The sequence below is a fragment of the Marmota monax genome, unplaced genomic scaffold, assembly GCF_021218885.2.
Source record: "Marmota monax isolate L192 unplaced genomic scaffold, Marmota_monax_Labrador192_F-V1.1 WCK01_AAM20220418_F8-fsc00001, whole genome shotgun sequence".
In the NCBI taxonomy this organism is placed as follows: Eukaryota; Metazoa; Chordata; class Mammalia; order Rodentia; family Sciuridae; genus Marmota; species Marmota monax.
The window spans coordinates 19,873,144-19,897,290 of record NW_026693777.1 but is presented as its reverse complement, the minus strand read 5'-3'; the positions used below and the strand labels follow the sequence as shown (position 1 = coordinate 19,897,290).

The 24,147-nt window shown below is 35.0% G+C and overlaps 2 protein-coding genes across 18 annotated transcripts in view; one reads left to right on the top strand and one right to left on the bottom strand.

Moving 5' to 3' along the window:
• Gphn (gephyrin) overlaps positions 1-24,147 on the top strand; it is a 602,369-nt gene that overhangs the window by 33,491 nt on the left and 544,731 nt on the right. The window lies entirely within an intron of this gene.
• LOC124104215 (PRELI domain-containing protein 1, mitochondrial) lies at positions 18,695-19,621 on the bottom strand. The gene has a single exon (XM_046460982.2). The coding sequence runs from the start codon at positions 19,453-19,455 to the stop codon at positions 18,793-18,795; it is 663 nt and encodes a 220-aa protein (XP_046316938.1). The 5' UTR covers positions 19,456-19,621; the 3' UTR covers positions 18,695-18,792.

Below are 24,147 nucleotides of genomic sequence, written 5' to 3'. Positions count from 1 at the left end.
TTTCGTTTGTCTAATTGCTGTGGCCAGTGTTTCGAGAACAAAATTGAATAGAAGTGGTGAGAGAGGGCATCCCTGTCTTGTTCCAGATTTTAGAGGAAATGCCTTCAATTTTTCTCCGTTCAGAATGATGCTAGCCTGAGGCTTAGCATAGATAGTTTTTACAATATTGAGGTATGTTCCAGTTATCCATAGTTTTTCTAGTGTTTTGAACATAAAGCGATGCTGTACTTTGTCGAATGCTTTTTCTGCATCTATCGAGATGATCATATGGTTCTTATCTTTAATTCTATTCATGTGGTGAATAACATTTATTGATTTCTGTATATTGAACCAGCCTTGCATCCCAGGGATGAATCCAACTTGGTCGTGATGATCTTTTTGATATGTTTCTGTATCTGATTTGCCAGAATTTTGTTGAGGATTTTTGCATCTATGTTCATTAAAGATATTGGTCGGTAGTTTTCTTTTTTTGAAGTGTCTTTGTCTTGTTTCGGAATCAGGGTGATGTTGGCCTCGTAGAATGAATTTGGAAGTTCTCCCTCTTTTTCTATTTCCTGAAATAGCTTGAAAAGTAGTGGTATTAGTTCTTCTTTAAAGATTTTGTAAAACTCTTCTGTATACCCATCCGGTCCTGGGCTTTTCTTAGTTGGTAGTCTTTTGATGGCTTCTTCTGTGTCCTCAATTGATATTGGTCTGTTTAGGTTGTGTATATCCTCCTGACTCAATCTGGGCAGATCATATGACTTAAGAAATTTATCGATGCCTTCGCTATCTTCTATTTTATTGGAGTATAAGGATTCAAAATAATTTCTAATTATCTACTGTATTTCTATAGTGTCTGTTGTGATATTGCCTTTTTCATCCCGTATGCTAGTAAATTGAGTTCTCTCTCTTCTTCTCTTCATTAGCATGGCTATGGGTCTGTTGATCTTATTTATTTTTTCAAATAACCAACTTTTAGTTTTGTCAATTTTTTCAATAGTTTCTTTTGTTTCAATTTCATTGATTTCAGCTCTGATTTTAATTATTTCTTGCCTTCTACTACTTTTGCTGTTGTTTTGCTCTTTTTTTTCTAGGGTTTTGAGGTAAGTGTGAGATCATTTATTTGTTGATTTTTTCTTTTTTTAAGGAATGAACTCCAAGCAATGAATTTTCCTCTTAGAACTGCTTTCATTGTGTCTCATAGATTCCGATATGTTGTGTCTGTGTTTTCATTTATCTTTAAGAATTTTTAAATTTCCTCCTTGATGTCTTCTGTAACCCATTGATCATTCAGTAACATATTGTTCATTCTCCAAGTGATGCATGATTTTTCCTTCTTTCTTTTATCTTTGATTTCCATTTTCATTCCATTATGATCAGATAGGATTCATGGTATTATCTCTACTCCTTTATAATTTCTAAGAGTTGCCCTGTAACATAATATATGGTCTATTTTTGAGAAGGTTTCATGTGCTGCTGAGAAAAAAGTATAACTGCTTGATGTTGAGTGGTATATTCTATATATGTCAATTAAGTCTAGGTTATTAATTGTATTATTGAGTTCTATAGTTTCTTTATTCAACTTTTGTTTGGAAGATCTGTCCAGTGGTGAGAGAGGTTTCTTGAAGTCACCCATAATTATTGTATTGTGGTCTATTTGACTCTTGAACTTGAGAAGAGTTTGTTTGATGAACATAGCTGCACCATTGTTTGGGGCATATATATTTATGATTGTTATGTCTTGTTGGTGTATGGTTCCCTTGAGCAGTATGTAGTGTCCTTCTTTATCCCTTTTGATTAACTTTGGCTTGAAGTCTATTTTATTTGATATGAGTATGGACACTCCTGCTTGTTTCCGAGGTCCATATGAGTGATATGATTTTTCTCAACCTTTCACCTTCAGCCTATGTATGTATTTTCCTATCAAATGTGTCTCCTGTAGGCAGCATATTGTTGGGTCTTGTTTTGTGATCCATTCTACTAGCCTGTGTCTCTTAATTGGTGAGTTTAAGCCATTAACATTTAGGGTTATTATTGAGATATGGGTTGTTCTTCCAGCCATATTTGTTTATTTATGTTACTAAACATGGTTTGTTTTCCTCTTTGATTATTTTTCCCCTCCTTTACTGTCCTACCTCCCACTGTTGGTTTTCATTGTTATTTTCCATTTCCTCTTCCTGTAATGTTTTGCCGAGGATGTTTTGAAGAGATGGTTTTCTAGCTGCAAATTCTTTTAACTTTTGTTTATCGTGGAAGGTTTTAATTTCATCTTCCATCCTGAAGCTTAATTTCACTGGATACACGATTCTTGGTTGGAACCTATTTTCTTTCAGTGTTTGAAATATGTTATTCCAGGATCTTCTAGCTTTCAGAGTTTGTGTTGAAAGATCAGCTGTTATCCTGATTGGCTTACCCCTAAATGTAATCTGCTTCCTTTCTCTTGTAGCTTTTAAAATTCTCTCCTTATTCTGTATGTTGGGCATCTTCATTATAATGTGTCTAGGTGTGGATCTCTTATGATTTTGCACATTCGGCGTCCTGTAGGCTTCTAGGATTTGGGATTCTGTCTCATTCTTCAAGTCTGGGAAGTTTTCTTGTATTATTTCATTGAATAGATTGCTCATTCCTTTGGTTTGGACCTCTATACCTTCCTGTATCCCAATGACTCTTAAGTTTGGTCTCTTTATGTTATCCCATATTTCTTGGATGTTCTGCTCATGGTTTCTTAATAGTCTTGCTGAGTTGTCTATGTTATTTTCAAGTTGAAATACTTTGTCTTCATTGTCTGATGTTCTATCTTCTAAGTGTTCTACTCTGCTGGTAGTATTCTCAAGTGAGTTTTTAAGTTGGTTTATTGCTTCCTGCATTTCTAGGATTTCTGTTTGTTTGTTTTTTATAACCTCTATCTCCCTGTATAGTTGATCTTTTGCTTCCTGGATTTGTTTGTGTAATTCATTGTTGAAGTGATCTTTCATTGTCTGATTTTGCTGTCTAATGTCTTCCTTGAGACTCCAGATCATCTGAAGCATGTATATCCTGAATTCTTTATCTGACATTCCATCTGCTGCAGATATTACCTCTTCTAAAGTTGAGTTGACCTGCATTGCTTGTGGTCCTTTCTTTCCTTGTCTTTTCATACTGCTCACGTTTCTTTCTGCTTTGTGAAACTGTTGTGTTATTGATTTTCCCCCTATATATTTATATCGCTCTTGTATAGTTGCAAAGTCTCCCTTTTGTGGAGAAAGACAATGTTAACTGTTCCCAATATCAATAGTACATCCTCTAAGCACACGTTTTCCTTATTGCTACATTTATATCTAGACTCTATGTCTACAAATGTTGGTTTCAATTATCATTTACAAATATAGTCATTAGTTTCATGAAAAGCATACCATTTCTGGTAGCTTGAGGAAAACTGAATTTCAAGTGTAGGATGTTATGTTTAGGGGGAAAGGAGTGAGAGTATGGGGTTAATCTAACTTAGTAACTTTGGAAAGCTGTAACCAATAGATGGTTAATTTATGGAAGAATATATAGATTCAAACTCCTATCTGTATTTATAATATTACTCTACTTATAAATAGTAAAATTTAGGGGGTTGCAAGTGGGATAGAGGGAGTTAGAAGGAGAAAAACAAATAACAAGGAAAGAAAGAGAAAAAAGAGAGTGGCAAAAAGAAAATAAGAGAAAAAAGAAAAGAAATAAAAAGGGGGGTAGGGAGGTGGGGCATATGCAATTACTCTATATTATATTATTCTGGTTATTCAGTTGTTAACGACCTTTTTCATGCACAATTCTTGGTTTCACATATGTTGAGGTTGCGAGGACCAGAGGGGGAAGGGTAGAGGAGAATGGATGAATGGATGAAAAGAGAGAGAGAGAAGAGAAAAAAGAAACAAACAAACAAAAAAATGTCTCTCAGAACTCTGTTTTCTTTTCTTCCAGTTGGTGGCGTTGTCTATTCCTAGCTTGAGTCTCTGGGTTCAGGTTGGTGGTGGTAGTCAGTGTGAGAGGACTTGAGCTTCCACCTGTGGCCTCTCTACTCTTATTCTCTGAGAGGTAAACCAGGTGCCTGATCCGCTGCAGAACCGAGCTGGTAGTCATGCCCACCTGTTGGTGGGTTTCAAGTGTTGGGGGATTTTCCAAGATGAGTTCCATCAGATTTTCTCATATGGTTTTTGATGAGGTGGGGGGTGTTGGGGAAACCTTATGTTTGTCCAGAGCTCGGTCAGGTGACCGCACCGGCGGGCAGCTGGGCCCCTCCTCCTGTTGGGGTGGTCTCTCTTTGATGGTTTCTTTAAAAATAAATATCTTCTTGACATAAATTATGAATAAGAGTTATTTTTTCAGTCATTTGCTCATAAGAACAGTAGATTGTTCAAATGGGCTACATTCATTTCTTGATTTGTCAGGTAGTCCTAGGCTTATTATAATATTCAATTTACAGTTCTAAATATAAATATCTTTAGCAAAACATTGGTTCTGATCCATGGTATGCAAATATCATCACTTATTTTCTGAGAGAAGATTAAAAATAGAACCCTGAGGTTTTGTAATATATATATATGTTTAAATTTTTGTTTATTATTAGGACATAATTTTAAGGTTAAGGGTGCTAAAAATAATAAAAGCCAGAAACAAAAAGTTCTTGACCCAGCTTGGATATTTTTACCAAATATATTTCACAGAGATTAAAGTGGGTTAACCAGACTCCCTGTTAGAATGAAAATACTCATGAGGAGAATTGATTTATTTAGTTATTTGATATCTAAATATTTTTTTCTATTCAGAATAATTCTTAGTAGTTAAGGTTTTCATGAAGTTCCATCTGCAGGGAAAAATGAGCAAAATTATGTACATGATATGTGAGTACAAGTATCATTTGAGAGTTTGGATTCTGAGGGTTTCTGAGCATTGGGACATGTACAGAGGGGGGAAAAAAAGCATAGGAAAGGCTATTTTGGCTTCAGGTCTATCCTTTTGGAAGTTGGTATGCCAGTAAAAATCAAATTTGCAATGTAGCTAGATGTTATGGTTCCCATAGACAGAATGACTTGAATGAAGAAGATCTAAGTTCCCATTATATTTTGGTTGTCACTAAAATGCTCTGTTATTTGGGCACTATACTTAAGTTTTGTTTTTGAAATAGAGATAATAATTAACTTTCAGATCCTACTGTCTTTTATTTGTTCCTGTGTTCCTTAAATCATCTTTTTTATCCAACTTTAATTTCATGGTCCTTCATTATATGTGATGTGTCTTTTCAACTCCCTTGCATGTGCTTTTAAATTTCTTGTTTTACTCTGAGTTGGTCATACCCATTTTGAAAAAATCGAATCCATATTGAATCCAGTCTTCTTTCAACTCTAACTCTGTATCTGTGTAGCTGTATTGGTTTAGAGTAAACTGCAAAATCATGCTGTCTAGTTTTACTTAAATGCATAGTCACAAATATCAAGAGTCAATTAAGTCTTTAATACTATTTGGCATTCATAGAATATTTTCCTAGATCATTTATTCTTCTGTTTTCTTAGATGATATATTTCATGATATTTCTTATCGAATTTCCCAACATTTTATTCCCTGATCTGTCCCTCAGATGATGATTTTGCATCTTACCTCACTGAGAAAATCGAAGCAATTAGAACAAAATTTGCATATACTTCTTATCATATCTTCCCACCTAGCAGCTTCTTTGATCATTTATTGTCTTCTTCATTACTTTCTACCTTTCTGAGGTGAGCCCTTCATTTGTGCATTATATTCTTTTTCCTTCTGCAGTTCTTCTCTAACTCTTGTGTCATAAAGTTTTCTCAGTACTGCATCACTGCCATAAGAAGACAAACTTACTGCTCTTTTTACCTTTAAAACCTGCTTTTGTCTCTATTGTTGTTTATTTGAACATACTTCCCTTACCAGGTAACATTATTTTTCTCCCAGTGGCGACAAACTCCTTGAAAGAATTGTGTATGCAATTTCCAATTCCTTTTATTTGGCTGTGGAAGGGTAGGGGGAGGTACTGAGTATTGAACCCAGGCATTCTTTACCACTAAGCTATATCCCTAATCCTTTTAATTTTTTATTTTGAGACAGGGTCTTGGGAAGTTGCCGAGTTTAACCTTGAACTTGTGATCCTCCTGCTTCAGCCTCTCAAGTCACTACTGTGCCTGGTTCCAATCCCCTTTTCGCTGTTTCCTCTTAAGCCCAGTAGAGTTAGGCTTTTTCCATTATCTCTGCACTGGAACTACTCTTCATAAGATCATCAGTTACCTTCTATGTTAAATCTCATGTTAGTTTCTCACTACTCATCATCTTCCTTGACTTAGCAGCTATTTAATATAGTTCATCATTCCTTCTTCTATATACTTTCCTTTTCTTGGCTTCCAACATTATACTTTATAAAAATTTTCCTTCCTATGTGATTTGCCCATCTATTCTCCCCAGTCTCTTAAAAGCTGGAGTAGCTGGGCAAGGTGACATAGGCCAATAATCCTAGCAGCTCAGTAGCTGGGGCAGAAGAATTATGAGTTCCAAGTTATCCTCAGCAACCTAGCGAGACCCTAGGCAACTCAGTGAGACCTTGTCACTAAATAAAATACAAAAATGGGCTAGGGATGTGGTTCAGTGGTTAAGAGTCCCTGGGATCAGTCCCTAGTCCAAAAAAAAAAAAAAAATCCCCTCAAAACAAAAAAAACTAGAGTATTCATCTTTGGTTCTCTCAAACTAGAGTAGAGTATTCATATTTTTCTCTCTATATATTCATTTCCTCTATGATTGTGACTCTAAACACCAACTAAATGCTGACATCTCCTAATTGTGTACTTATGAAAGATCTCTCTCCTGAATCACATATACATACACATCTGTATGTATCCCACTTGACATTGCCATGTAGGTGTCTTATTAACAGAGTATGTCCTAAACCAAATTACTGATTGATTACCTGCCTAAAAATTGATCTCCACAAAGTATTGTCAGCTTAGTAAATGTGTCTACTCTATTTTTTCTAAATGGAACTGTACTAGCTTTCCATCACTATAACAAATAGCTAAGGTTTCAGTCCATGATCAGTTACTTCATTGTTTTGGGCCTCTGGCATCGCAACACATCATGTGTGGGGAATGCATGGTGGAACAAAAGTGTTGATATCATGAGCCAGGGAGCAAAGGCAATGGGGTTCAGGGGTACACATTCCTCATTGAGGTTATGTCCCCAGTGACTTGAAGTCCTCCCACAAGTCCCTACCTCCCAAAGTTTCTACCACCTCCATATGTGCCATCGTGGGGACTGAGCTTTCAATACACGAGGCTTCAAAGGATGCTCAAGATCCAAAATATAGGAAGAACTATCCTTGTTTTTTCTCTTGCTTATTCCTCAACCAATTTGTCATCAAAATCTTGTCAAGCTCTGCTGTTTCCACTCTGCTCCAAACTACCACTATCCGTCATCTAGATTATGTAGTGACCCCCTAACATGTTTCTCAGTTACCATGTTATGCATCCTCCTACATTCTTTCCCAACACAGTATTCTGAATGATCCTTTCAAAAATTAAGTGAAATATTTCTCTTCTTTGCTTTGAATTCTCCAGTGACTCTCCATCTCACTAAGTGTAAAATACAGTGGCCCAAAGGTACCTACAAGATTTCTTACCTTCTGCTTTTACTCTTTCTTAATTCTTCCTTCTCTAACCACATTGGCTTCATTGCTATTCCTGGTAGGTATTGATCTTAGAATTTTTGCAGTTATGGTTCCCTTTACCTAAACTACTCTCCCTCGAGGAACCACATGACCAGCTTTCTCAAATGTCACTTCAAACTGCTGTAATAAAAATGGCAATGTCCTCTTCTTTTTCATACACACCTTTTCCTATATTCTTATAATAACTCCCTTTACTGTCTCTATTTTTTTTCTATAGTATTTATTGGCCTTTAACATAATTGTTCATTTACCTATTGTGTGAATATTTGTCTTTTTTCTTTTGTTAGAATAATTTCCACCACAAATAGATCTTCATGTATTTTTGTGTATGTTGACTGATGTATTCCAAGTACTTGGAACAGTACTTAGAACTTAATAAGTGTCAGTGAATTTTTGTTGAGTGAAAGAAGAAAGTCTGTCTTTCTGGGTTGTATAGATATTAAATGCGATAATGTACTATATGAATTTTTTTTAAGCAATGAGTGACATTCTGTACATGTTCAGTAATTTTGCTTTCTTTCTGTTTCTTGTTTACTTGGATACCTGGAAGTATTGGAATACTGTAGATTTCTATAATATTTCATCTCATTCTTATAGTAGCCTTTGCAGCTGAATTCAACTTTCCCTCATTCTTTTTTGCTTTCTTTCTCTACTCAACATAATAGTTTGAAAGAGAATTAAAGAGAGAGGAGTTTTCCTCTGATATCCAAGCTTATTGTGGATGGGCAGAAAACTGGTGAGACTTAAATTGTAGTAATGTTTCTTTCATTTTAATAGGTCTCTTCTCTTATGTTATTTTCTGGTTCACAATTCCTGGCATGTAGTTAATGCTCAACACATTTTTGAATGGCTCTATTTTTTCCTGTTTAGTGGAATCAGTCTTTTCAAACAAACATGGTCTCTTCCATGGATTATAAGAAGCAAAACAGTCTGAGAACTATGGAGTTGATACAAAGTGTTGAGTAAAGACTGATTTTTGCCCTATAATGCATGGGCCAAGGGGATAAAATATAGTTAGAGAGAATCAGAAATAGACAGGTTTTCTGGTCACAGTGTATTTGTATAAAATAATGCTAAGTTATTTCCAAGGCATGCTAATTATAATAAATCATCTGATTGACTTAGAATTTAATGAAATTCTTTTTTTTACATTTTATTAATGCATTGAAATATGTTGGTTCAAGAATATATATGAATTAATGGAATAGAAAAGCTTACCAAAATAGTCCACGTATAATAGAATATAACTTTTGTTAAGTTTTTTTGCAATGTCAATCTTTTTATTGTGCAACCAACTGAAACAAAGTGACCAATTTCAAAACTATACAAAAGCAAAAAACAATCTAAATAAGCATAAGTTTGTATGATTAAAGTAGATACTTGCCATCTCAAAATATTGAAAAGAATTACCATGCAAAGTTAATTGAAAGACTTCACAATTATTTTGAAAAGAATTGTTATTTACATTGGCATGGATTCTTTTTTTTTCACTTTCCAGATTTTTAAAATATTTTAATTTGTTCTTTTTAGATATACATGAATGTAGAGTAAATTTTGAAATATTTATATTCATGGAGTATAACTTATTCTAATTAGAATCCCATTCTTATGTTTGTTCATGATGTGGAGTTACCCTGGTCATGTATTCAAATATGGAAAGGTGTGTCTGATTCTTTCTTCTGTCTTTCCTATTCCCATCCCTTCCCTTCATTCCTCTTTGTCTAATTCAATGAACTTCTATTCCACTCTCTACCCTCCCTTGTTGTGTTTGAGACAATGTCTTACCTCAGCATCCTGAGTAGCTGGGATTATAGGTGTGTGCCACTATTCCTTGCTTTGACTTCGTAGTTCTTAAATGTCTAATTTTATACAGTGGTTTGCCGTGTAGCATAGTGTTCTGGTTTGGATGTGAGGTGTCCCCCAAAAGCTCACATGACACAATGCAAGAAGGTTCAGAGAAGAAATGATTGGGTTATGAGAGCCTTAACCCAATCAGTGAATTAATCCCCTGATTGGATTAATTGAGTAGTGACTGAAGGCAAGTGGGGTGTGGCTGGAGGAGGTGGGGCTTTGTGGCATGGCTTTGGTATATATATTGTATCTCTCTTTGCTTCTGATCAGTGTGTGAATTGCTTCCCTCTATTGCACTCTCCCATCATGATGTTCTGCCTCACCTTGAGCCCTGAGGAATGCAGCCAGGTGCCTATGGACTGAGACCTCTGAAACTGTGAGCTCCCAAATGAACCTTTCCTCTTCTGAAGTTGTTCTGGTCAGGTCTTTTAGTCACAACAGTGAAAAAGCTGACTAAAACACATAGTATTATTCATGTGGTTGATGTTCGATAATTACTGAGTGAAATTATATTTGAGACTTTGATGATCTGTAAGCCTAAGAGAGTCTCAAGTCTAATGGCTCTTTCATAGGCTTATCTTTCAGCAGCAATCAGCTTGTGTACTTTTTGCTCCCACAAAGGGTATACCAAAGCAGGTATATATTTTGTATCTTTTGATATCATTCTTTCCAGCTGTATACATTTGGATTTAGGAAAGGATGCTTTAAATTAAATAATGCCTAGTCTGTAGACTAGCTAACAAATTTTTAATGAGATTTCATGAGGTAGACGTAGCTTGTAAGCAGAATTTTTACCAGTTGAAGTCAGGAATGAAAGAATGGAAGGGAAGCTAAACAAGCTTGTTGGTGGAGAGATCAGAACAAGAGCTATATGAATACATAGGTATATGACATTAACTGGCTTTATCTGAATTAGGTATTTTATAATACAAAATAGAAACATTAAGTATTTGAAGTTTTTAACTTAAGAAAAGAGGAATGTCATTTTAATGTCAAATCTGTGCCTGTTTCTTGTGTCATCTTTTGTAATCCCTTCAAACATTCATTTTAGGCTTTGTCAGGGTGAACTGTTTGACTTTTTCTATTATTCTATGCTGGGGCTTATAGTTCTAGGCCCAGACCCTTCTGACAAATTTAATTTAAACCCCCCAGGTATTTTATTAAGGTCTTTTTTTAACTTAACAGTATTTAAATTACAGTTCTCCCGAGAATTATGGGACTGTGAAATCTGTGCTCAGATCTTTAGCTTTCCAGCTACCATTTTCAGCTGGCATTCTTGAGATTTTAATCTCTAATGCATTTTAGAAGTAAGCAATAACTTTAGGGAGTGTCTTTATGGAATTTGGGGGCTTCTTTCTGCAGTTCTTTAAAGTGATAACTCCACTGATAGTTTGATCATAGTTTTGTTTTTTCCCTGGCCTTCTTTATAGAGTATAGATTTATTTGTGGTGGTGTGATAGGCGATTTTTATTGATTCATTTTGGTCATATGTAACATCAGATTTCATTTTGACATTATTATAAAAGCATGGAATAAAATTTGTTTTAATTCAGTCCCCAGTACTTTCCCTTTCCCTTCTCTCCTCCCTCTTTTCCCTTCCCTTTACTCTACTGATCTTTAAAAAAAAAAAAAAATATATATATATATATATATATATATATATACATATACGTATATATATATATATATATATATATATGTATGTTAGTGTCGTGTGGATATACATGATGGTGAGTATATTCCTATATGTACATAGGAAAATTAGGTAAGCTTCTTTACACTGTTTTTACTTATCCCATTCATCCCTCCTCTCTCCGCTTCATTCCCTTCGTCTACTCCACTGATCTTTCTTCTATTTTTTGCCCCCCCCCGTTATTTTGGATTAGCTTTTGCATATCAGAGAAAATATTATATCTTTGACTTTTTGGGACTGGCTTATTTCACTTAATACGATAGTCTTCAGTTCCATCCATTTACAAGTAAATGCCATAACATCATTCTTTATGGCTGAGTAAGACTCTGGTAGTGGTTTGAGGTATAAATACAAGCAGAAGTTTAGCTATGGTCTCAGGTAGAGTTAGAGGACTTTAGTTCCTATTGCCCTACAGGGACTGCTTGCCTTTGTACAAAGAAGCTAAGTAAGTTTCTGGCTTTAACTCTTTAGTTCTGCTTCCAATTTCTAATTTCTTTCACTTTTGGATCACAGGGTGAGAGTAAGGGGGAATATATATGACATATGTATATGTATGTGTGTGTGTGTATGAATGACATATATATACATTTATATATATGAATGATATATATATGTAAATTTTAAATCAACATTGAGTAAAATGGACTTTTTTGTTACAGTTCTATTAATTTAACACATATATATTTACATAGCCATGACCATAATTGGGTTACAGAACACTCATCCCTCAAATCTCCCTTGTTATCTTTAAGATTTATTCAAATTGGTTCATGCATCAATAGTTCATTCCTTTAAAAAAATGTTTTTTTGTAGTTGTAGATGGACAGAATGCCTTTATTTTATTTATTTTTATTTTAGGTAATTCTGAGGATCAAACCCAGTGCCTCATGCATGCTAGGCAAGGGCTCTACAGCTAAGCTACAGCCCCAGCCCTCATTTCTTTTTATTCTTGTGTAGAATTTCATTATATGAATATAGTTTATTTATTCACTAGTTGAAAGACTTTTGGGTGCTTTTCTTTCCTTTTCTTTTTAGGTTTTAAATAAAGCTACTCTAAACGCTTTACATATAGGTTTCTGTGTGAATATATATTTTGGTTTCTCCAGGGTAAAATCCCAAGAATAGGATTGCTGCATCCTCTTATAAATGTCTACTTTTTAATAAATCACCAAACTGTTTTCTTAAATAGCTGTGCCAATTTGCATCCCTACCAACAGCACATGAGAGTTCTAGTTGCTCTGTAACATTGCTAGCATATGTTGTTTTTTATTTTAGTCATTCTGAAAGGCATGTACTGTAATCTTCTTGTGATTCATATTTCTCTTTTGGATAAAGATATTAAACATCTTTACGTGTACTTATTTACCATCATATATCCTATCTTATGAAGTGTCTTAAGTATTTTACCTAGTTTTTAAAAAATTTTTTTAGTTGTAGTTGGACACAATACCTTTATTTTATTTACTTATTTTTATGTGGTGCTGAGGATCTAACCCAGTGCCTCTCATGTGCTAGGCGAACGCTCTACCACTGATCCACATTCCCAGCGCCTTACCTAGTTTTTAACTTGGTTATTTTATTTTATTTAAGTCTAGCCAGATTTGTTACTGCCCCCCCGCCCCAGTTTCTTTTCTCTTTTGCCTGCTATTGCCATATATTTGACGCTGATAGGGTGAGTCTTAAGTATGTATTCACTATGCCATGTTGATTGGAAGTTCAAAGTTGAATATTTTTGAGGTCAACATTTCTTACATTAAAGGATTCCAGAAAACTAATCGAATAGAGATGGAACAAAGTAATTGAGAATATCTAAATAATCCTGCTTGATACTCTTTTTTTACAAGCATATTTTGACCTATAAAATGAAACCATTTATATTCAGGTCAACTAATTTCGAAGATTAGTATAAGCCATGGAGCTAGAATTTTGGTCCCATAGTTTTATGTCTGCATTTAAAAACTAGTTTTCAAAGTCTAATTTATATGGTTTTATATTAAGTATTTTAAACATTTTCCATTGAATGGAGGATTTATAGAAGTACTTCATACTGACATATTTTATTTTCTCATGATTTTAAATTGATGTTTATGGCAGTTCTCATAATGTCTTTGAGTGCTAGAATATACAAAGGCTTTTACTTCAAGCATTTGCTACATATCCTAATTTAAAAAATGAACATGTTTAATTAGTGTTAAGATATTAAAATGTTTTCCCAAGTTTTGTTCAGAATATAATGATAAAATGATGGTTCACTGCAAAGGAACTTGTAATTAAAGTACAGGAAAAAAAAATCACTGATTTAAGTGAACAGCCACTGAGACACTTGACACAACTAGAATGACTGCTTATGGTGAATTTCAGATTCTTTTTTTTAATAATTTTTTAAATAGGTTGACACAATATCTTCATTTTATTTTTTGTGGTGCTGAGGATTGAACGCAGTGCCTCACTCATGCCAGGCAAGCACTCTACCTCTAAGCCATAACCCCAGCCCACCTTTCAGATTCTTATCTTTAGAAATTTGTTTCCTATTGCATTGACAGAATTATGATGATTTTAAGGGGATTTCTGTATTTCCTTTTAAGGAAAAAAACATTTTTTTTTTTTTTTTTTTTGCATTAAGCAGTAAGGTGGAATATACTACTACATGGGTATTAAAGGCAGTATGTAATTTCTTTCATATAGCCTACATGCTTCTCATGCATCAAGTGAATGTGCTAAAATACAGGAAATGTAGTTTTGAGGGCTAACTCAAATTATATGTATATTTTCCTGTGCATCAGCAGGATTCTGTGGTTTTAGTGTGGTTAGACAAGGCTGTCATAAAAAAATTACTTGAACTTTTAAAATTGAGTTATTTTCCAGTTCTGCAAGTTATTAATATATCTAGTGGTTGTAGAATTAGAATTCCAATTTGTGAGAATCTGTTTACCTTTAGGTCTCATTTTGGTTTGAGGTCCTTTCTTTGATCTAGCTGGAATTTGTAATATGATATGAATTAGTCTTCACTTGAGGCAATGTTTGACGGTCTTAAGTAGATGAACATTATTTTAGAAAGAGTTCAATGATTCATTTGACAAATTATTTTAAAATTTCACAAGAAAAAATATTTTTCTCTTTAGAAACCAGAGCAAATGATTTTTGCCTCCTAAGCCCAAATTCTCAAGCCAAATTTGGATTCCCAATTAAAGTTTTGTTAATTATTACCACAGAAAGCTTCACAAAGTAAGACACTGTTGATTTATAACTTCCTGAGAAGCTCTACAACATCATGACAATATACACTCCTCCTTTGAATTTATTTTCAGAAATGACATAAATACCTTGTTATAACTGATCTTTTGTATAAAAGTACTGAAATTTGATGAGGAAAATACACAAAAGAAACCGTAGTACTGTGAAAATAAGAAACAATTTTTCTGTGAAATTCTGTAATCAGAACAATGAAAAGACAAGGTGTCAGTAAAAAATAATCATATTTTATTATCTGTACCTTACATAATGATACTCATACATAATGATACCTTTGTGATTTTTTTACACCATAAGCTTCCTTTCAAGAAATTTTTTTTAAAAATTTTTTTTAGCTATACATGGGCACAATATCTTTATTTTGTTTATTTATTTTTATGTGGTGCTGAGGATCGAACCCAGGGTCTCACACGTGCGAGGCGAGCGCTGTATCACTGAGCCACAATCCCAGCACCCCCCACTTTTTAAAATTTATTTTTTAGTCGTAGTTGGACACAATACCTTTATTTTATTCATTTATTTTTATGTGGTGCTGAGGATCGAACTCAGGGTCTTGCATGTGTGAGGCGAGTGCTCTACCGCTGAGCCACAACCACAGCCCTTAAGAAATTTTTAATGTTCTCTGAGACTTGAAATGTGATTCTACTGTTAAGGGCTTTCTTATACATTTTAAATCATTCTTATTTTAATTGCTCATATAATTCAGTATAGAATTTATTCTCCAGGTGGCATGATATGTTACTATTCTCATTAACATAATCCTGAATTAATAGTTCTTTCTATATTATGTTTAATTCAGAGATTTCTTAAATTTGAGACAGTATTAACTATAGTTTTCATTTTATGTTGTAATAGTTGCTTTTTATTTCATCTTGCAAATAAAGAGATTAATATCAAAGTGAAAAATATTTTGCCAAGGTTGCACAGATATTTAACATTATATAACTATAATATAGTTTATCTTAGTCTAGTGTTTTTGTTTGTATTTATGTTGGATATGTATTATTTCTAAAATTACATTGAGCAAATTAATGGTAACATCTAATATAGAAAACTGATGTTAAAGAATATGTACTCTATTTTCTATTGCTGCCATCACAAGTTACCACAAATTTTGATTATTTACACCAATTTATACCACAATATTTGGTGGTTTAAACAATCCAAATTTGTTATCCTTACACTTCTGAAGGTCAAAGTCTAGTCCTCACGGGACTAAAATCAAGGTGTTCGCAGGTGTCATTGGTTTCTTGAGGTTAGGGAAGTAACAGTAAGCTGTCTTTCTCAGCTTCTAGAGGATACCTTCATTGCTTGGTTCATGGTTTCCTTCTTCCTTCCTCACAGTCAGTAGTGGTGAGTTTAGTCCTTATCACACTGCCAGGACTTTCAACTGTCCTGTTGTCCTTCTTTGAAAACACCTGGAAAAAGTTTTTGTCTTTAAGGACTCATGTGATTAGATTGGGCCCATGCAGATGATCTCAAGTAATCTTCCTACCTCAAATTCTTAATCTTTTAATTACATTTGCAAAATTCATGATGCTATGTGTAGGGGAGCAAAATAATCCTTTCCTTCTGCTGTCCTTGTTTCCCTTTCTGGGGCCCTATAAATTGGATTAACAAATAACAGATTAAGTTTCAGTTAAACCAAATGAATAAATTCTGGGAATCTATTGTACAGCATGATGACTGTAGTTAATAATAATGTATTATGTACCTGAAAATTGCTTTGAGTAGATTTTAAATGTTCTTACCACATAAAATGATGAATATGTGAGATGATGGATATGTTCATTAGCTTGATTTAATTTTACATTAAATATATTAAATATGTTGCCCACCATAAATATATACAATTTTTATTTGTCAGCTATAGTTTAATAAGGCTAGAGAGAAGGGGAAAATAGAAGAGAAAAATAAACAAAAGCTTAACATGTGGATTGTTCATTCACATGGCAGTACTGAGGGATGAGTAATTACTCAAAGGCATGGTTAGAACTTGGGCTTATCATTTATATTAACCAGTGAACAGTACTTTTATAGATAAAGACAAGATGAGTTTCTAGGGGCAGCAAATTATGGGAAGGAAAATAAATGAGGGAAGTTAATAGAAAATTAGGGCTAGTTAATAAGATTCATTATGTAGATTCCTTTGGTGTATTGTCTTCTGTAGGTTGATGAGTCTAGAGTTGTTTCTGATGATTAAGAATCATTTAAGACTTGCCCTGCACTTCCTGGTATTGAGGGAGAAGGTAGGAGATTTTTGTCTTATTTTTTCTCAGTTGGTTTCAGCTTAAAATAATCTTTATGCCAAAAGTGGCATATTTTGGGGCGACATACTATGAACTCGTTCACATGTAAGGTAACATTTTCACAGGTGCCTGGGTATTAGGACATTGACAGTTTAGATGGGGAGGCATGATTTTGCCTACAAAAATTTGCATACAAGGTCCTTGTTTTTTTCCCCTTAGAGGATATTACTGATTTATAATTTGGAAAGAACTTTTATTAAACTGTAAAAGCTCTAGACCTTCATAGAATAATTGTTTTAAGTATAAACTGATGGACTTAGTTTCCTGAGTGTTAGAAATATAATTTAAAGGGGCTGGGGATGTGGTTCAAGTGGTAGCGGATTCGCCTGGCATGGGCGTCCCTGGGCGCTGGGTTCGAGCCTCAGCACCACATAAAAACAAAATAAAGATGTTGTGTCCACTGAAAACTAAAAATAAATATTAAAAATTCTTTCTCTCTCTCTTAAAAATATGATTTAAAGAATATAGCATGTAACAGTAGTGTTACTGGATTCATATCTTTCTGTTTGCTTCTCAACAGCCAATACTCAGGGGATGAGAGTTGGAGGGAGAGTATTCAGGTTTATTCAAGGGCTGGCACCTTAATAAGATTGGGGTTCGGGTATCCCTGAATCAAAGACTACCTTAGGGAACTCAGGTACATGAAGGGGCTTTTATGGGGAGGAAAAGAGAGTAAAGAGGTAATAATAGATAGGAAGGTACATATTGTTGTGCATCTAGGCTCCTTAAGTATATCCATCATTTGAAGTATTTTGTTTTCTGCTAGAATATTCTTGTGATAACAACTGGCCTTCTTCTAGGCTAGTTCCTGTAATTTTTTAGACAGATATACTATTTCCCTATAAGTTAAACATAAACTTTTAATAAAAGAACAGGACTAGAAAGTTCTTGTCCCACATTTTGATGTTATCTGAAAGCTATTAATGTTCCTGGTTTTGAAAAACTAAAGAATGATTACGGATTAGTAGGTTCTGCTACTATTTTTTTTTCAGGTTGCTTTTCCTGCAATAATAGCTGACTTTAGCAGTTGGTATTTCAGTCATTTAAATGTTGTTTTCATTAGAATTTACAATGCCAGGCAACGGGGAAAAACAAAGAATGACTTTATAAGGGGCAATTTGCCGAATAGAACTAATCTAGAATAGGGAGGCATAAGACACAGTGGTGTAGCCATTATTGCTGTTAAACTATTGTGACTAATTTTTTATGCAATATATTAAGATGTAATTTAAACTTCTGAAGGTTTGCTTGAATAAACTGACAATAAACAGATTAATCAGGAGCAAGGCATGGTGATAATCTTAAGAGAATGATTATCCAATTATTCGGTGAAGTTCAGATGCTTTATATTCCCTTCTTCATAGAAAAAACAAAAGTGGGGGAAATATAGGCAATTTTTAGTAATAGTAAATGATTTTTAAGAGGAATGACTGGGTCAGAAGGACAGACACTAGTTCATAAATGATTTTCTTTGGAAGAATGAATGCACTCGGGAGATGAACAATAGTTTATGACAAAGTCTGTTAGAATGTGGTTGCTTTCTTTCATCTTCCTATATTATATATGTAGGGTTTGCTACATGGTAAGTTGTATTCAATAACATAATAAGGTTTTGCACATGATCAAGTTGGTTTCATTCCAAGGATGCAAGGATTTTTCAACATATGCAAATCAGTAATCATAATTCATTGTGTAAATTGAATCAAGGACAAAAACCACGTGATCTACTCAATATGTGCAGAAAAATCCTTCAACAAATTCCTGTATACACTCATGTTAAAAAATTAGGGGTAGAAGGAACTTACCTCAACATCATAAAAGCTATCTATGATAAACCTAAAGCCAACATCATACAGAATGGGGAAAAACTGAAAACATCTCTTCTTTTTTTTTTTTTTTTTTTTTTTTTTTAGAAGTTGATTTTTAATAATCAAGTACAATGAAAGGGTGCGGAGGGAGCCCACAGCCGGCTGGTGGGCTGTGGCAGTGGCAGGGGCCCAGCCTGGCTACACAAACTGTTGCTGCTGCTGCTGCTGCTGCTTGGTGGCAGCCTTGCTGGCAAGGTCCTTGGCTTTCTCTGTAGCTGCCAGTGCTGTCTCCTTTGCCTTCTCCTTGGCTTCCTTGGCTGTCTCAACAAGTGTTTTGGAAGGGGCCTCACCTTGCAACTTGGCCAAGATGTATTCAAAACCCTTCATAGTCTTGGTCACATTGCTTTTGAACCGGGCGAGACCAAATTCCTGGACAGCTCTAGAGACACCAAATAAACTAGAGGAGACCCAGGCTTCCCGGCGGATTTCGGTCCAGCCACTGTTGTCAGAGTTCACACGGTAAACACATCGTTCCTCCACCACCATCAGCCGGGCATGGTTGATGTTCCAGGTGAAGGTGGTCATGGTCTGATTCTGTGGGTCCACAACAGAGTCCTCCAGGATGTACACCGAGTGAGCAACATTGGCAGGAAACAGTCGCTCTGCCCAGCGGGGCATCCTGTTGGTCTTGGTAAGGAGTCTCCGGGACAGGAGCTTCTGGTCAGGGGTCACCTCCCGGTGTACTATGTCTTCAGTTAAGACATGTTTGCTATAGGGATTCGGGTACCGCTGCCAGAAGGCAGCGAACACTTGGTCCCAGGAACTTCGGAGCACGCTCTGGCCCAGGAAATACTTCACCATCGTCCCGGCTGGGGCGGGCTCAGCACCCGCGCAGCATCAGGGGTGCAGAGCCCGGGGGGCACGCGGAGGCCGGGCCGGGGCTCGGCGCACGCCCGCCAGGCTCGCAAGTCAGTGCCCACTGCGCCGCACCCAAATCGCTGCTACTGCCGCCATGAGGGATTGTACAGCCGCGCCTGAAAACATCTCTTCTAAAGTCTAAGACAAGGGATATCTACTCTCTTCCCACTATTTAATATAGTACTTGACATTTTAGCCAGAGCAATTAGACTGGAAGGAAAGAAAAGGGGTTTAAATAGGAAAGGAAGAAGTGAAATTATCACTGTATGCAGGTGATATGATCATATACTTAGAAGACCCAAAAATACTCCACATGTCTAGAGCTGATAAACAAGTTGTACAAAAATAACAGGATATTAGATCATTATAAAATAATAGATTTTCTATACACTAATAATGAACCAACTGAAAAATTAGAAAAACAATTCCATTCACAATAGCCATATCTATATATGTGTATGTATATGTATATATGTATGTCTGTGTATATATAAATACCTAGGAATAAATCTAGCTGAGGAGATGAAAGACCTCTATAATGAAAATTATAGAAAACTGGAGACATTAGAAGGTGGAAAGACCTCCCATGTTCTTGGATAGGCAGAATCAATTTTGTTAATATATCCATATTGCTAAAAGTGATTTACAGCTCAATGCAATCCCCATCAAAATACCAATGACATTCTTCACAGAACTAGGGAGAAGAGTCCTAAATTTCATATGGAGGAATAACAGACCCAGGATACTAAGAATTCTTTTTCTAATTTTTTTTTTAAGTTGGACAATAACTTTATTTTATTTATTTATTTTTATGTGGTGCTGAGGATTGAACCCAGTGCCTCACACCTGTAAGCACTCTACCACTGGACTACAACTCCAGCCCCCAACGCAGTTTTTGAGCAATAAGAGCAATGCTGGAGACATTGCACACCAAAATTCAAATTAAAATACTAACCTACAGTAACAACGTCATAATAGTGGCATAAAACTAGATATGTAAGCCTGTGGGATAGAAGAGAGAAATTCATACATACAGTCATCTAATTCTTGACAGAAATGCTAAAAACACATCTTGTAGAAAAGACAATCTTTTTAATAAATTGTGCTGGGAAAATTAGATATCCATATGTAGAAGAATGAAACTAGATTCCCATTTCTCACCCTACATAAAATTCAACTTAAAGTGGATAAAAGTGCAACTGCTAAAAGAAAAGATAGGGTCAGCTCTTCGATATATAGGAACAAGCATCAGCTTCCTCTATAAAACTCCCAAAGTTCAGGAATAAAACCAAGAATTAATAAATGGAATGGTATCAAATTAAAAAGCTTCTGTACAACAAAGGAAACAACCAAGAGTGTGAAGACAAAGTCCGCAGAATGGGAGAAAATCTTTGCTAGCTGTTCTTCTGTGAGAGGATTAATATCCATAACATAAAGAACTAACCCCCTCTCAAAAACAAACCAAAACCAAACACAAACCCTTAACACCCAGAGAATAATCCTGTCGATAAATGGGAAAATAAAACTGAAGGGATAGTTCTCAAAAGTAATATAAGTATTGTCTGTCTCTAAATAAAATAATCAACTAATATATAAAAAAAAGCTTAATATTGGGCCGGGATTGAAGCTCAGTGGTACAGCGCTTGCCTCACACACATGAGGCCCTGGGTTCGATCCTCAGCACCACATAAAAATAATAAAAATAAGGATATTTTTAAAAAAGCTCAATATCTTAAGCAATCAGGGAAATGCCGATCAAAACTACACTAAGAATTTAATCATGTTCCAGTGAGATTGGCAATCATCAAGAATACAAATAATGCTGGTGAGGAAACGGGAAAGGAGTAGTTTATATACTGTTGGTGGGATTGTAAATTAATACAACTACTATGGAAATCAGTATGGAGATTCTTCAAAAGACTAGGAGTGTAACCATTCCATATATCCCAATTAATTATTTCACTCCTTGGTATTTATCCAAAAGAAAGTGTACTATAGTGGTCTGTGCATACTCATGTTTATGGAAACACACTTCATAGTAGCCAAATTATGGAAGCAGCCTAGGTGTCTGTCAACAGATGAATGGATAAAGAAAATATGGTGTATATATGCAATGGAGTTTTACTAGTCATAAAGAGGAATAAAATTATGTTATTTGCAGGAAAATGGATGGAGCTGAAAAATATCATGTTAAGTACAGTGAGCTGGACTCAGAAAGTCAATGATTGTATGTTTTGCCTAATGTGGAAGAGAAAAAAGAGAAAATAAGGGATCTTAGGAAAACAAAAGGGAGACCAGTAAAGAGAGGATGGAGATCAGGGGGAGGGAAAAGGAAGGCAAAGGGAATGAAAGAGCCCAAATTATGCTATGTGCTAATGTAAATATATCATAAGGAAGCCCACTATTAAGAATAATTATAGCTGGGCATAGTAGTGCATGCCTGTAATTCTGGTGGCTTGGGAAGCTAAGACAGGAGGATCATGAGTTCAAAGCCAGCCTCAGCAATGGCGAGGTGCTAATAAGCTGCTCAGTCAGACCCTGTCTCTAAATAAAATACAAAATAGGGCTGGAGATGTGGCTCAGGGGTTGTTTGCCCCTGAGATCAATCCCCAGTACAAAAAAAAAAAAAAAAAAAAAAAAAAAAAAAATCACCAATAAAATATTTTTAAAAATTAGAAAAATTACTGAATAAAAAGTTATAAAAGTAAAATAAATTTAACTTTATAGAAATATGTTCATTTACTTTTCTGTGTTACAAAGAATGATTAATACTTATTTTAAAAAGTAATCTTATGTACTACTAATATAGTCATCCTTTTTTACTTAAGCCTTAGGTTCAGAAGTGTGTGACTTCCTGAAAGTAGCCACTGATCGAAATCCAGGAATTGGAGGAATTTAGTAGTAGAAGATTCCCTTGGAATACAAATCTAACAGTTTTTAAAAATATTTTTTTAGTTGTTGATGGACCTTTATTTTCATTTACTTATATGTGGTGCTAAGAATTGAACCTAGTGCCTCACACATGTGGGGCAAGCGCTCTGCTACTGAGCTGCAACCCCAGCCCACAAATCCAACATTTTGATACAGTATGTAGAAGGTTATCTTTTTTGCCTTCCTTACTACTCTCTCCATTTCCTACCCCCCCCCCAAAATAAATAAATAAATAAATAAAAATCACATTCCTGCCTTTTCTCCTGTCTGCTTAGTACTTTGTGACTTTTTAAAAAGAATTAAAATAGATATACATGATATATTCAATGTAATACAGAAATGTAGGAACTGAAAGATAAATTTAGCTTCTTTATTTGCATCCTCATTGTTTATTTACCAACCTCAATTATATGTCCTTCTCCCTAAAGATAATTATCATTAATAATTTCTAGTAAATATTTGATAATTTCAGAAAATATTTGATGCACATTAAAAGTAGATGGCTATACTTAAAATGTCTTCTGATTCATGTGTGTATTAAAACATACCCCATGGGGTTATCTAATGATACATATTTTTGGCCTTATTTCTGGTTTTAGTGCGGTCTTATCCTTTTTTTTTTTTTTTTGTCTACTTGGTCAAATTTTGTGTGTGTGTGTGTGTGTGTTTGTACACACTTTACTATCAAATAATGTTATCATTAATTTTTAATTTTATGAATCTTTATAAGTGTTTCTGTTCCTTTTCCAGGTATAATGCCGGAACTAGGATTTTTCTGCTGCTTCTCTAGGAGTAGAGCTACCCTTTTCCCCCATATTTCCCTCTCCCACTTTTAGTGAATATCCTCCAGGCTATGGTTGTGAGGCCCTTCACCCTAAAGATTAAAGATTTTGTTGCTTAGGCAACATAGGACAGAGGAATCTAGGCAGAGTTTCACACCTAATTTCACACTGGACTTGCACCAGTGCCCCTAAGTACAAATGTTTACACTAATGTTTTTGTTTTGTAGAGGAGGTAGGCTAGATGGTCCTGGGTAGTCTTTCAATTGTAGCTGCTGTTCTCAGGTAGTAGCAATGAGGAGGAACTATCTTAGAATTCCTTTCTATATTCCATGTGTTCCTAATAGGATTCCAGGAGAAAGATGGTGCAAGAAGATATACGACCTCCTATGTTTGTAGCCCCCAGGGTTTTACACTGGCTTGGTAGCTCACTGCCAGTCTCTAGAAATGTGTGAAGATTTCTAGTTTAGTCTTGGCAGTTTATGGTAGTGTTAAGTGGCATCTGTCCCAGATTAGGAAAATCTTGGATCCTGTTTCCAACCCCCTGCCCCATGCCTGTCTCTCCATATTTCAGGCACATTGTTTGACCTGTGACCTTAGTTTTCTGATGGGCTCAGAAAGTTATTAATTTGGAAATTTTCTGGATTTCTTATTTTTTTGGTGGGAGTGAAGCTATTTCCAGCTGCCATTTTTTAAATTTTAAATTGAAAAAATTTTTTCTTAAAAAATTCTATGCCATAGTTCCCCATCTATTCATTTATCATGTCTTTCTTTAAATCTTAAACATATTTATAATAGCTGATTTAAAATTTTTGTCTTCTCCCGCCTATATTTATTTTCAGTTGTTTCTGTTTTAAAAATTCTTATGAGTTACATTTTCCCTTTTTAATTTCTATGTTTTTGTTTGTTTTTTAAATCATGGATG